Source organism: Mesitornis unicolor, unplaced genomic scaffold (genome assembly GCF_000695765.1).
Source record: "Mesitornis unicolor isolate BGI_N332 unplaced genomic scaffold, ASM69576v1 scaffold21105, whole genome shotgun sequence".
In the NCBI taxonomy this organism is placed as follows: domain Eukaryota; kingdom Metazoa; phylum Chordata; class Aves; order Mesitornithiformes; family Mesitornithidae; genus Mesitornis; species Mesitornis unicolor.
In genome coordinates, this window is record NW_010183833.1 from 100,280 (window position 1) to 112,458 (window position 12,179).

The following is a 12,179-nucleotide window of genomic DNA, read 5'->3' on the forward strand; positions in this document are numbered from 1 at the left end:
GGAAGTGAGGGTCATGGCTGCAGGGAGAGGGGCAGCTCCCTCTTTGCGAAGCCAAGAAAAGATACCAGCTTTCCTAGTGATTCGTACATGTTCATCATGGCTAGTAGAAATCAAAGTCAGAGTGGAGAAAAGGTTTTGTAGCTTAATTACTGTGGATGGAGAAGGTGAGCAGCAGCTGTGGAGCCTGCATCTGCTAGTGACTAGAAGACTGGGGGTCCCTGGTCCCCACAGGGACATGGTGTTGTCTCTGTGCTGTTAGAAATGGCCTTTTGTCCATTCCCTGCTCTTGCTTTGCTTTTAGAGGTTGCTCTTTGCTGGAATAAAGACCCCAAGAAAAGTCACGTACCAAACAGGCCTGAGGGATGGCAATAAGCACAGGAGACGGGTTCCTGCTAGAAGGATGGATGTGGAGAGGGTGCACAAGGCTGTCCCAAGCCGACTGCATGGTGGGCAGCGCTCACCCAGCGTGGGGCTGGGAGCTGTCGGGGGGCCTGCAACTCCTGCTGCTGAGAGTGTCTGGGCACCTCTGGATGGGGCAGCCCATTTCTAGAGGAGCTGGATGGTGGAGACTGGTAGCAAGGAGAGATTTCCCTGGTGTGATGGATGGGGACCAGTTGCAGAGCTGTGCAGCATGAGGTTACTGGGTATCCCAGCCCTTGGTTCTGGAAATAGATGTCTAACCCTCAGGACCCCCCTCAGGACCACCCCAGGGCCAGCAGCAGTGATGAGGAGGGAGAATGGACTGGCCTTGGCTGACAGTGGGTGGATGAGGGTGTTGCTGGCAATGGCATCCACCTTGCAGCTGCTCGCATCAGCTCTACCCTGGCAACACTCAATCTTTCCTGAGTCGTACCCTGGTCCCAATGCTGCAGATATGCCTCTGCCTTTCTGGCATGTTCTCCATTTCTCATTTCCCCACGCATCCTTGCCCTTTCCCAGGTCATCCTCTCCTAAAATGACGCAGCAGATGCGGGACCTGCAGCTGGCACAGGCCAGGAAGCCGCCAGGCCCTTCCTCGCCAAACGCGGCCAAGAGGCTCTACCGAAACCTGTCGGGGAAATTCCGTGTCAACTACACATCCTTCGACGAGGGCAGCCTGGCGGGACGGGGCGAGAAAGAGAAGCTCCGCAAGTCCTACTTGGTCAGTGCCTGTGGGCTCCATCCAGTGCTGCCACGGCTGGGAAGATTGGGATGAAGGGTCCGTGCATGGGTGATGTTGATGCCTGAGTGGAAGCCCAAAGGTGCATTAAGTGAAGCTGCCCTGGAGCAGGTTCAGATGGAGCTGGGCCAGGTGTTTGCTCATCATCATTCGCTCGTGACTGCAAAGAGATGTTGTTTCTGAGCCCCTGGGACCAGGGCAACCCCCTGGTTTGAGTTTGTGGGTGCTGTTGTGTTTGGTGGGGTGGTGGAAGGCGCCCCATGCTCAGCTGACCTGTGTTTCTCCATCTGTCCAGTTTCAGAGCAATGCTGCCCTGTTTGAGGCCGTGGAGCTGCAGGACTTAGACAGGGTCCAGGAGCTGCTGAAGCAGTACAGCCCCGAGGAGCTGGACCTCAACACCCCCAATAGTGAGGGGCTGCTGCCCCTGGATATCGCCATCATGACCAACAACGCTCCCATCGCCAAGGCCCTGCTGCAGGCGGGAGCAAAAGAGAGTCCACACTGTGAGTTGTTGTGGTGCTGTGCCCATCACCTGGATCTCCAGCCTGGTGGAGTCAGGCACCCCAGGCAGTGGGGTATGGGTGAGGAGGTGGTCACTGGGCTCTGGGAAACTGTTGCAGGAGCTTGAGTGGAGCCCAGGGGCAGGACACAGAAGGGAGGATGGGGTCTTGGGGAGGGACTTTGTGCCAGCAGAGCCCAGGCTTTCTCTAACCATCTTCTCTTCCCTCTTCCTGGCTCCCCTCCCGGGACCTGTGGCCATGCCCACTCCCCCCTGCAGTTGTGAGCTTGGAGAGCCGCTCGCTGCACCTCTCCACGCTGGTGCGGGAAGCAGAGCAGCGCGTCAACGAGCTGACGGCGCAGGTGGTGAACGAGGCACCCAACGCCGACTGCTCTGAGAAGGAGAAGCAGCTCAAGGCCTGGGAATGGCGATACCGGCTTTACAAGCGCATGAAGGCAGGGTTTGAGCATGCCAGTGAGTGCCTGCAGGAGGGCTTAGAGGGTCTGGGGAGCAGCCCCCATGCTGGGGGAAGGAGTGGGGCTGTGTGTGGTCCAGGCATGGGACTGCACCAGCACCAATCAGAGGACCCCTGCACCCTGTAGCCAGGGCTCGCTGTATGGGTGCACAGGGGGTACGCATTTGGGGAACGTGTCCCTGGGTGTGAGGGGAGGCCCAGGAGGGACACATGAGGGTTCAGAGTCACCATCCTTGCTGTGGTGGTCCCTACACTCTCTGTTCCTAGGAGTCCCAGATGCCCCCACCAACGTCCACCTCTCTGTGGCCAGCAGCTCCTCAGTGCAGGTGACCTTCTGGGAGCCCCTGAGTGCCAACTCGGCCGTCGTCACCAAATACAAAGGTAAAGACTAGGGTCCTGACATTAGTATAGGGGACGCACAGCCATGGGAAAGACCTCAGGTGTGGCAGGGGGATGTGCTGGGGCACTCACCCTTTCCACGCCACACCAGTGTGCCAGGGACACGGGCAGTGCTGCCAAACCCCTGTCACGCCGCCTTTGTGCCCAAGCACAGGAGGGCTGCATACTGCAGGACAGCCTAATCACCCCTCAAATGGTCTGAGCTGGACCAAACCCCTATCCTGTACCAAGGCAAAACTCACGGCACCATTTGTTTGCTGCCCTCTCATTCTGCACAACAGGGGACTTTGCTGTCCTGCCACTCCTGTGCCCCTTACCTACTTAAACCAGTTATTTTTTGCTTCTGGAAGAATTTCTTCCATCCCCAGGTCCTGACCCATTGTTTGAGGGTGTTGTCCCTGTCTCACATGGCTCAGTGAGGATGACCACAGCTCCCTATGCCATCCCTCACCCCCTTCTGTGACTCCCCCTTTCCCCTGCCTTCACTACACTGCCTCTAGCTCCCATGCTGCCCACGGTCCCAGTGTGGCTGCTGGCCCTGACATGCTGTAGCCAGCCCCGGTAGCCCATCCCTGGTTCAGGGCCAAGCAGCACCTTGGGGTCTCTCTTCTTTCAGTGGAGTGGAGCTGCTCCCCCACCTTCTCGCCACTGCTGGGGGAAGCCGTGATCGACAAGCTGAAGAACCTGCACTTCACCATCCGGGGGCTGGTGTCGGTGAGCTCTTTGGGTGCCCCATGGGGGTCTGAGCTGAGGGGGGAGAGCCCACAGCCAGGAAAAGCCACTGGTCACAGCGCAGCCTGTGGGGTTGTTCCCTGCAGCTGATGCAGGGAGGGGATGGGGCATTATTTAACCAGGAGGAATAGTGTTGTGCCATGGTGGAGTTCAGCACAGCTAGTGGGCAGAGCTAAGAGCATGGGGACAGAAGAGGCATCCATCTGTCCCTCTATGGCCGTGACTGCCCCGGCAATGAGGAAACCCCTGCACAGGGTGCTTGGGGACTCTGGAGTGAAAGGCAGAACAGGCCCATTCACCAAGTGCTTGATTTATCCTCTGTCCCCTACCCTGCTCCCAGCTCCATCCGTGCTCCTCCTGGGCAATAAATCAGCGGCTCATTCCTCTGCCACCTGCACAGATCAAGCCCTTGCACCAGCACTGTTGCTCCTTGGAGAAGGGGGACCAGCCCTGTCTCCATCGCTGGGAGCTTCACAAGGTCACAGGCTGGTTGGGGCTAGGGCTTTCCACTGTTTTATCTCCCTGAGAGCTGCAGGGGCCACGCTCCCTGTCAGCTGTCCCATCCCCGGGGGCTGCTCTCTGGCTGCACACACCAGCCCAGCAGAGGAGAACAGGGCAGGATGGGGACGGGGTGGGATGGAGCTTGGGATACCAGGAGGAGGAAATGCTGGGATGGATGGGTCACCCTTATCTGGGAGGTGCAGCACTAAAGCTCTCGATGAAAGAAAAAAGGAAAGACGGGGCTCCAGTGGAGCCTGGAGCAGCAGCATTGCTGCAAGGAGCTGGCCTGAGCCCATCAGTCATTCTTTCAGAGCTGCTTCACAGGCTCCTGTCCACCTTCATGAGTGTCTGGAGGCCTTACAACATCTGGCAGCTTGACTGGGCTTCAATCAGAGGCCTTTAATCACTGTCGCCATGCCATAAGCCCTCAGCAGCATTGGGCCAGCTCCCTGTCTCCAGGGATGCTCACACATCCCAGCAGGAAGGCAGCACCCCAACCCTCCAGGCTGTGGAAGCCCTGTGCCTTTGGGGCAGGAACATCTCCCAGCAAGGGCCATTCGCAGTCTCCCATCTTTCCTGTTCCTTCTCCCAAAACTTCCCAGCTGGGCCATGGGGTTTTTTTGGTGTCTGATAACTAGAGTTTTGTACAGCTGGAGGAGGCCAGAGCTGATGACCCAGGCTGCAGGCTCCCAGCTTAGTATTGCTCATAGTGTACTGGTATACTGGTCTGGGGGGTGTTCCTCCTTCCCTTACACACTGAACCGGGAGAGGTGCCGGTGCTCTGAGTGTGGCTTCCTTCCTCACAGGGCACAGCATACTATGTCCAGGTGTCTGCCTACAACATGAAGGGCTGGGGTCCCCCGCAAGCCTCCATGCCCCCTTTCGCCATCCCTTCCAGTAAGTACCACTGGGAATGTCTGCAGGAGCCAGCACCAGCTGTGGGGCAGGTGGGGGGAAGTGGCAGCTTCCTGTGTCATCCAAGGGTCCCTCTAGCTGGGATGTGGGTCTAGTGGATCCAGGAGCAGAGGCAGCATCTGGGGTCACAGGCCAAGCAAAGAGGCTGTGCCCAGGGGCCTGGGATGCTGCCTCCGGCCAATAGAAGCTTTGCCAAACATTAATTTTTCAACCTGAAATTTTCCTGGCTGCCTGGTAAAGGCATTTTAGGCCACCTGGATCAGCACATCCTAAGGAAGAAGCTAGGAGAGAGGATGTTTAGCTTTCACAGTTAAAAAGGAAAGCAATGCAGCCATCTCTTCTGAAGAAAGGAAAACCACCTGTGTTTTTTAGCAGGGGTTTGTATTTTCGCATGGGGCTGCTTTTGGAAGGGGTCAGTCCGTGCCACCTCAGTGACATCTGCCCCAAAACAGCCAAGCTTGTGCAAAACCACCACTGCTGAGGGAAGATATGGTGGGACACCCCAGCTTTGTCCCTGGAGGTGCCCCCAGGGCTCAGAGGCGTCCCGGTCCTGGGTGGCAGTAGCCCTGGGGCAGAGCCCCCCTGCGCCACCACACACTCTCACCTATCCAGTCCACCTCAGGGACCTGTGTTCCCTGGTATCGAGCTGGGATGGGGTCACGAGCCCCACCAGAGACCAGCTCTGGGCTGTGAGTGCTCACCTCCCCATGCTGGGTGCCAGGGCAACTGGGGTAGGGGAAAAGCTACCCAGTGCCACACACGGCACCCCAGAGTGTGGAGGGAGACAGGCAAGGACTGAAGTGGGAGAAGCAGCCCCAAAGGGTGAAGTTCAGGGCTGAGTGGGCTCCAAGGTGGCCTCTGCCCTGTGCCACTGGTCCCAGGATGGGTCTCTGCTGCGTGGTGATCCCAGATCAGCACCGTCGGGTGTGTAAGGAGCAGCCCGTGCACATCTGGGAGGTTAACCTCACCGGTGTGGGTCTGACAGCGCATGAACAGCGTTGGGGGCCAGAGCTGTGCAGGCAGCATGTGTAGCTCTCGCTGCAGGTACACAAGTGCTAAAGCACCGGTATGGAAAGATGCAAAAATACATTTGAACATATATGAATGCATACAGCGAGCCTACCCATGCACTGAATTGCCCTGGCTTTACCCTGGCCTGGCAATCGGTCATGTTTGCACCCACTTTAAATCCCCTTCACCATCCTGTGTGGGTCACATTCCCCATGACCGCAATCCATGCAACATTGATATAGAGTGTGGCTGAAGTGAATCAGACATGAGTGGGTTTTATTTATTTTTATCTCCATTAATATTTCTCCCAGCAGAATATAGTCAGGCACCTCCCTGGGTGTTTTTAAAGCTCCTAAAAATAGTGCCGCGACCCAGCCAAAGTTAACAGAGCTGAACTTTCCATGGAAAACAGCAGCAGGCAGGACACAGGGGGTGTTTAAAGCAATTAATGTAAAGCGAACATAGCAGCGCTGGCAGGTCTCCAGCCCCACTCCCGGTCCTGCTGCTGTCTTGCAGCGGGTGGAGCTGGCAGAAGAGCTTATTTATGTGTTTGCTGAGGTGAGCCCAGCTCTCGGCACTTGCCTGGAGGAAGCTGCATCTCCAGGGAAGACCTGGAGAGAGACCCTGGAAAGAATTCTATTTTTTAAGGCCAGTGAAGTGCAGCAGCAACAGATGGGACCTTGTTCTTTCCCTCTGCCATGTCCCCACTGTGCTGTGGGGTGGCTGGTGGCCATAAGGTGCTGTGCAGAGCTGGGATTCTCCTTGGAAGAATGGCACAAAAGTGGGGATCTCCCAAAGCCGAGCTCATCCAGAGGTGCACAACAGTCACAACTGTCGCCGTGCTGTGCTCTGCCTGTGGGGCACCCGGATGGGGTGCCAGGAGGTGATCTGCCATGGGGAGGAGGAGACAGGAACCCCTCTTCTGCCCAGACCAAGGAGTGCTAGGGATGATGGTGCTCTCTTCCCTGCAGACTGGCGAGAGTACGACGGCCGGGCCCCGCGGCGGAGGGGACAAGCTGAAGCTCTGGACCATCTGCTGGGCCAGGTGAAGACTGTCCACCAGCACTGCGTCTGCCATGGTGAGTGCATGGCACGGCGGGGAGGCTGAGGTGGGGGGTCCAACGCCGGGTTTGTGGCATGGGCTGAGGGGCTGGGATGGTACCAGGAACGGGTCTGTCCCATGGATGAACTTAGCAGAGAGATGGCTCAGGCAGTGGAGACGTCGGCAGAGCCTTCCCAGCGGGCAGGAGTGCTGTGCCATGGGCTGCAGGCATGGCCCTTCATCTCCTGCAGCATCCTCTGCTCTCTGTTCCCCAGAGCCCTGCAAGAACCAGCCCCAGAGCAGGAAGCACTCTGTCTCCAAGAGCCTCAAGCACCTCTTCCACCCTGGCAGCAAGTTTCTCAAGACACTGAAGCGGTGAGAGGCTGGTGTGTGGGGGTGGTGGAGAGCCCAGCTCCTGGCAGGGACATACGGATGACCATCTTGGGTGCAGCAAGGAGCTGTGCAAGCAGGCCGGGGCCTGGGGTGCTCAGAGGTGGGTCCTTGTCTGGAGCAAGGTGGTGGTGTCAGTGGTGATGAGTCCCATTGGCCAGAAATTAAACTTTTCTCCTTGGTGTTCCTACTTGGTCTGGCCAAAGCGTCACCCAACAGACCACCCTTCTTGAGACCTCATCACCCACCTTCACATGTGGCCTCCAAGCACACCTGCATCACACATCAGCCAGGCCTGCCTGCCCATTCCTGCCCGTCTGCCTCTTCTGCCACTGGCTGTTAGAGAGGAGCTGAAACCTGGGACAGGGCATCTCCTCTGTCCTCAGGAGAGAGAGACCCTTTAGAAAATTAACCTGGCAGCTGGGAGTGACACTGGAGTCTGTCTTCCCTCCCATGCAGGGGCCTCTACCTGACAGCCATCTTCTACAAGGACGACAACATCCTTGTGACCCATGAAGATCAGATCCCTGTGGTGGAGATTGATGACACCTACTCCTGCCTGCTCATGCAGGATTTTCTCTGGTTCACCAAGGTGGGTAGCCTGGGGACTGTGTGCTGTGCGCTGGGGCCCGGCAGCAGTGTGTCTCCTGGCAGTTACCTGGATGGGTCTGATTTAGGGCTGGGAACAGCACCAGGGGACACCCCATGTGCACAAAGGGAACACAGGCTACTTGCACCAGCTGCCACAACATCTAGTGGCTCTTGGACTTCCCGGTGTTGTTTCCAGGACCTGTGTCACTGTCCTTGCATGCTCCGCAGGGCAGGGTGATGCAGAGAGCTGGTTGCAGCCCCAGAGTGCCAGGGTGAGCCAAGCAGGTGTCGTGAAGCACTGTTGCAATGGCTGGCAGCAGCTCCCCCTCCACCCCAGGCACTGGGCTTGGCAGTTCTGGCAGCCTGCAGCTTTGCTGCTTGCTAGGGTTCAGCATGGACCGAGAAACCACCAGGGAATGGCATTGCCACCCCAGCCCCTGGAAGCCCAAAGGTGGGCGATGGACCAGTGCTGTGCTGGGCAGGTTGCATGCCACAACAGGTGGGCAATGGACCGGTGCTGCACTGGGCAAGCTGTGTGCTGTGCTGAGTGGGTGCTGCCTCTCCACAAGGATTCCACTGGCTCCTCAGCTGTTTAACTGCTTCACTGCCATGGCAGCTCTGCCTCTGTTATGCAGAGCAGAGTGTGCAGGATGCTGCTGTCTGGTCCTCTGCTGTCAGTGGGCTTAATGAAAGGGCAGGTGGGCAGCTCTAGGCCAAAACCTTTTGCTGGATGGTTCTTCTCCTTAGGGAGAAAATTATCTTCTCTCTTCTTCTCTTGGCTATCTTCTGCTTGAACTTAAGAAGGTCTCCGTTCCAGATGAAGAAAGATATCTGGGTGGACAGGGCATGGTCCTTCCCTTGGATGCAGGCTCTGGAGGCATCTTGACATGCCTGTGCCATCTCTCCTGCTGAGATGTGCACATGCACATTCCTAACCCAACTCTGGCAGAACGGGAAATGGATTTCCCCGAAACACCTTTGTGTGAATCAGTTGCAAGCAGTGGTGGCTGGCAGTGATGGCCCTTTGGTGTGCTGCAGGTGTCATGCATGTGGGACGAGATCCTGTGGCTGCGGCAGTGTGTCACCGTCTCCCAGTCATCCTGCTCCTGCATCCTGCAGACACGCTTCAAGATGCTGCTGGCCATCTCACAAATGCAGGTGAGGCTGGGCATGAGGGGCAGGTGCGTGCAGGAGATGCCAGGACATCATGAGCTGGGCTCCCTTGGGAGCAGCACACAAATGTGCTGCACCCAGGAAAACCCCAGGCAGGTCTAGGTGCCCCTGCCTTGTACTTCTTGGCAGGACCCCAGTTGTGGGGCAGTGGCATGTCAGGCTGTGTGGTAATCTCATGCAGAGATTACCACTGGAGACTGTCAGTGGGTGCTTTGCTGGGCAGGCTGGTTTCCAGCTGGCAGAGGGAAGACCACCAGCCACATCCCAGACCCACAGAGCACTGTGCCTCGAGGATGTGTCCTGATCCACTGCTTTCTCCCGCCCTCCTGTCCCATTACACAGGGGCTGCTGGGTATCCAGGACCTGGGCCAGGTCTTCTTCGAGCCTGTCAAAGACAAACAAGGCAATATCCTCATTGTCACCCTGAAGGAGGTGAAGACCAACCAGACCTTCGAGAGTGTCCGCTGGGTTCCCATCTGCAAGCTGCAGACCAGCCGCAAGTCCGTGTCGTCCCCAGAGGAGCCCACTGCTCTGGACATGCTGCTGATATCCGTCCAGGTGCTGCACCGCTGCTGTTGGGGCAGGGGATTGCAGTGGGTTCCATTGCAGGACCACCAGTGTTCCCTGCTCCCCCTCAGGCTGGAAAGGCCACGGCAGAGCCCAGACCACTGAGGGTTCAGTCCTGGCTGCAGGCAGAGGGGAAGCAGAGCCCAGCCAGCCTCCAAAACCCTGTTGCTTTGAGGGGAGCCATCAGGGTGGTGCCAGATCCATCCCAGCAGCACTGGATGGATCCTGCTCTGCCACTTAACTTCTGCTGGCTGGGCCGGCTGTGCTGCAGTATTGGGCATGAGGGCAGGAGGGAGCCCCACTGCGAGGGCTTCCTCGATCCAGCAGTGCCTCTCTCCTCAGGACAAGCTGGCTTACCACCAGCGGAGCAGCCATGCTCTCTCCCCCGGCCTCTACCTGGGCTACTTGAAGTTGTGCAGCGCCGTGGATCAGATCCGAGTCCTGGTGCCAGAGCGGCTCCCCAACATCCTGTGCCATGTCAAGATTCGCTCCAATCCGAACATCTCCAGGTGGGACTTGCACGGCAGCTCACCTGGGGCAGCCAGTCTCCTCTGTCCCATCACCCAATAGCACCCATCACCTAATAGCACCCATCACCTAATAGCACCCATCACCTCTGCTTCTGCTCTTGGGCTCCTGGCAGCAGCCTAAAGTTGCCTCTCAGCCCCACCGCCTGCCATTCAGGACAGTCTGGAGCAAACTGAGGTCCTCCTCTACCTCAGCAGCTCCCACATCCCTTGGGGTGCTGCACCGTCTGGAGGAGGAACAACCGAACAAACACCACTCTCGGTGATTGCGTGTTCAGGTCTATCCCGAGCTGCTCCATCCTTCACATGTCTGTCTCTGTCCTTCTCCAGAGAGGAATGGGAATGGCTGCAGAAGATGGCCAGCATGGAGGAGCCTGTTCCTGCAGAGCCAGAGGCTGAGACCTCCAACAACCCCTTGTTTCAGGAGCTCCAAGTGGCCATCAAGGAGCTGATGACCCTGGTCAATATCCCATTGCAAGAGGTACGGGCAGGTGTCAAGATATGGGAAGGTGGAAGGGGAAGAGTCACCACAGCAGGCAGGGTACTGCAGCCCACGGACCCTCTTTAGGGACCTGAAGCAGTGATGAGATTTTAGTCCCATGCAAATAGAAGGCAAGTGGTGGAAAATCAGCATCTGAAGCCTCTGCCTACCTGGAGACTGTGTCCACAGGAGCTTTTTGTCATACCCTCACCTGTACCTCTGAAGCAAGGATGGTGCATCTGGGTTTGCATTATTGCCTGCCATGTGGTTTGGTCCTGGGTTCAGTGCTTGTAGCACAAGACTGGCCCAGCTCTGCCCCTCCAAAGCTGGATGGTCCCTGGCTGGTGGTGGGATGGAGCTGCAGCCCCCTGGGCCAGACTGCATGGGAAGAAATCCATCCTCAACCATGCTGGAGATTCACTGGGAAGTTGTCCACCAGCCCCAGTGCTAGGCACGTGCTTCTGGCAGAGCAGCCGTGAGGGCACCTCTCTGAGCTGAGACCATCGCTGGTGGCACTTCTTCTTTAAGGCCCTGTTGTAGTGACTTTTGCTAGTAGTTTAGAGACTTTTAGGAGAATTCAGAGAGAAAAGGAGGTGTGCAGATTATGCCAGAAGCAAGGAGCCTCTGAGTGTGTGCTGAAACAGCAGTGTTCCCTGGCTGTGGATGGTCCCTGAGGACTCCTCTGTGGATGAACATTTGGTGGAGGGCCCACCAGGTGATGTTTGCACCCGTTACCTGCAGTGTCTTCTTGCAGGCCAAAGATTTCCGTCTGTACAGCCAAGAGGTGCTGGACTTTGGGGGCCAGGTCTCCTTCCTGCTGCTCCTGCCTCCATCGGACGATGTTTGCACTGCTCCGGGCCAGAACAACCCATACACCCCTCGCTCTGGCTTCCTCACGCTGCCTCTGCAGATCTTTGAGCTAGGTGAGGAGAAGAAATACCAAAACCCAACCTTGCTGGTCTCCTTGCCCTCTGAGACCTGCCAAGAGCTGGGACAGGCAGTGGGGTGGACTGGAGCTACCTCTTCCCCAGGAGAGGAGAGGTGGAGGACACTGAAGGCTGTCCAGGTGGGCTAGAGGACAGTGTTGCCTCCTCCCTGTGTTGGCTGAGCAGGGAAGAGCCTGTAGAGCATCCACAGCAAAGGACCTGATATTTTTCATTTTCTTGTCTCTTTTTTTCTTCCCCTCAGTGCACTTCTTCACATATGACCGGGAGTTCATCACCCAGTACTGCCAGGTGTCTGCCCTCCTGGAACTGGAGTCGCTCCTCTCTCAGCAGAGCCTCAGAGAGGCCTTCTCTGACGCCGAGCTCTCCACCGCAAAGCAGAGGCACCAGCAGGTTCAGGACTACATCCAGGTACGTGGGACAGGAGCGTGCAGGGAGGCAGCTGGGCTCGACAGCATCCATGGGATGTGGCCAGCACGGTCATGTCCTGGATGAGCTGCAGGAGCATCCCCGCCGGGGCTGTGCACTGGTCTTGGTGGCTGTGACCCTGTGGGGTTTCTCTGATGGGCAGCAGCAAGCAGGGCTGCGTTTAGCAACTTCTGACTGCAATGATCACATTAAAAAATCCTGATTAGAGAGCTGGAGGCTCCTGCTCTGCAGGTCTCCACCTTGCTAAAAAAGGGCCTGGAAGTGCATTTTAGGATGGATGTGCAACAGAGCACTCCATGCTACCCACCTTTCCCAGCACCCCTGCCTACAGACAGGTCCTGCTG

At 57.4% G+C, this 12,179-nt stretch overlaps 1 protein-coding gene across 1 annotated transcript in view; it reads left to right on the top strand.

The window, feature by feature from the left end:
- Positions 1 to 939: 939 nt before the first annotated feature.
- Positions 940 to 12,179, top strand: part of LOC104540464 (ankyrin repeat and fibronectin type-III domain-containing protein 1-like) — a gene marked incomplete at its 5' end in the record, with an annotated part of 15,270 nt that continues 4,030 nt past the window's right edge. Inside the window, 15 exons of the mRNA XM_010184284.1 lie at positions 940 to 1,141; positions 1,455 to 1,662; positions 1,938 to 2,132; positions 2,401 to 2,514; positions 3,149 to 3,246; positions 4,572 to 4,662; positions 6,663 to 6,770; positions 7,009 to 7,108; positions 7,583 to 7,715; positions 8,753 to 8,872; positions 9,230 to 9,445; positions 9,797 to 9,963; positions 10,312 to 10,462; positions 11,217 to 11,385; positions 11,651 to 11,817. Coding sequence (XP_010182586.1) covers positions 940 to 1,141; positions 1,455 to 1,662; positions 1,938 to 2,132; positions 2,401 to 2,514; positions 3,149 to 3,246; positions 4,572 to 4,662; positions 6,663 to 6,770; positions 7,009 to 7,108; positions 7,583 to 7,715; positions 8,753 to 8,872; positions 9,230 to 9,445; positions 9,797 to 9,963; positions 10,312 to 10,462; positions 11,217 to 11,385; positions 11,651 to 11,817 — 2,239 coding nt within the window. The remainder of the gene's footprint in view (positions 1,142 to 1,454; positions 1,663 to 1,937; positions 2,133 to 2,400; positions 2,515 to 3,148; positions 3,247 to 4,571; positions 4,663 to 6,662; positions 6,771 to 7,008; positions 7,109 to 7,582; positions 7,716 to 8,752; positions 8,873 to 9,229; positions 9,446 to 9,796; positions 9,964 to 10,311; positions 10,463 to 11,216; positions 11,386 to 11,650; positions 11,818 to 12,179) is intronic.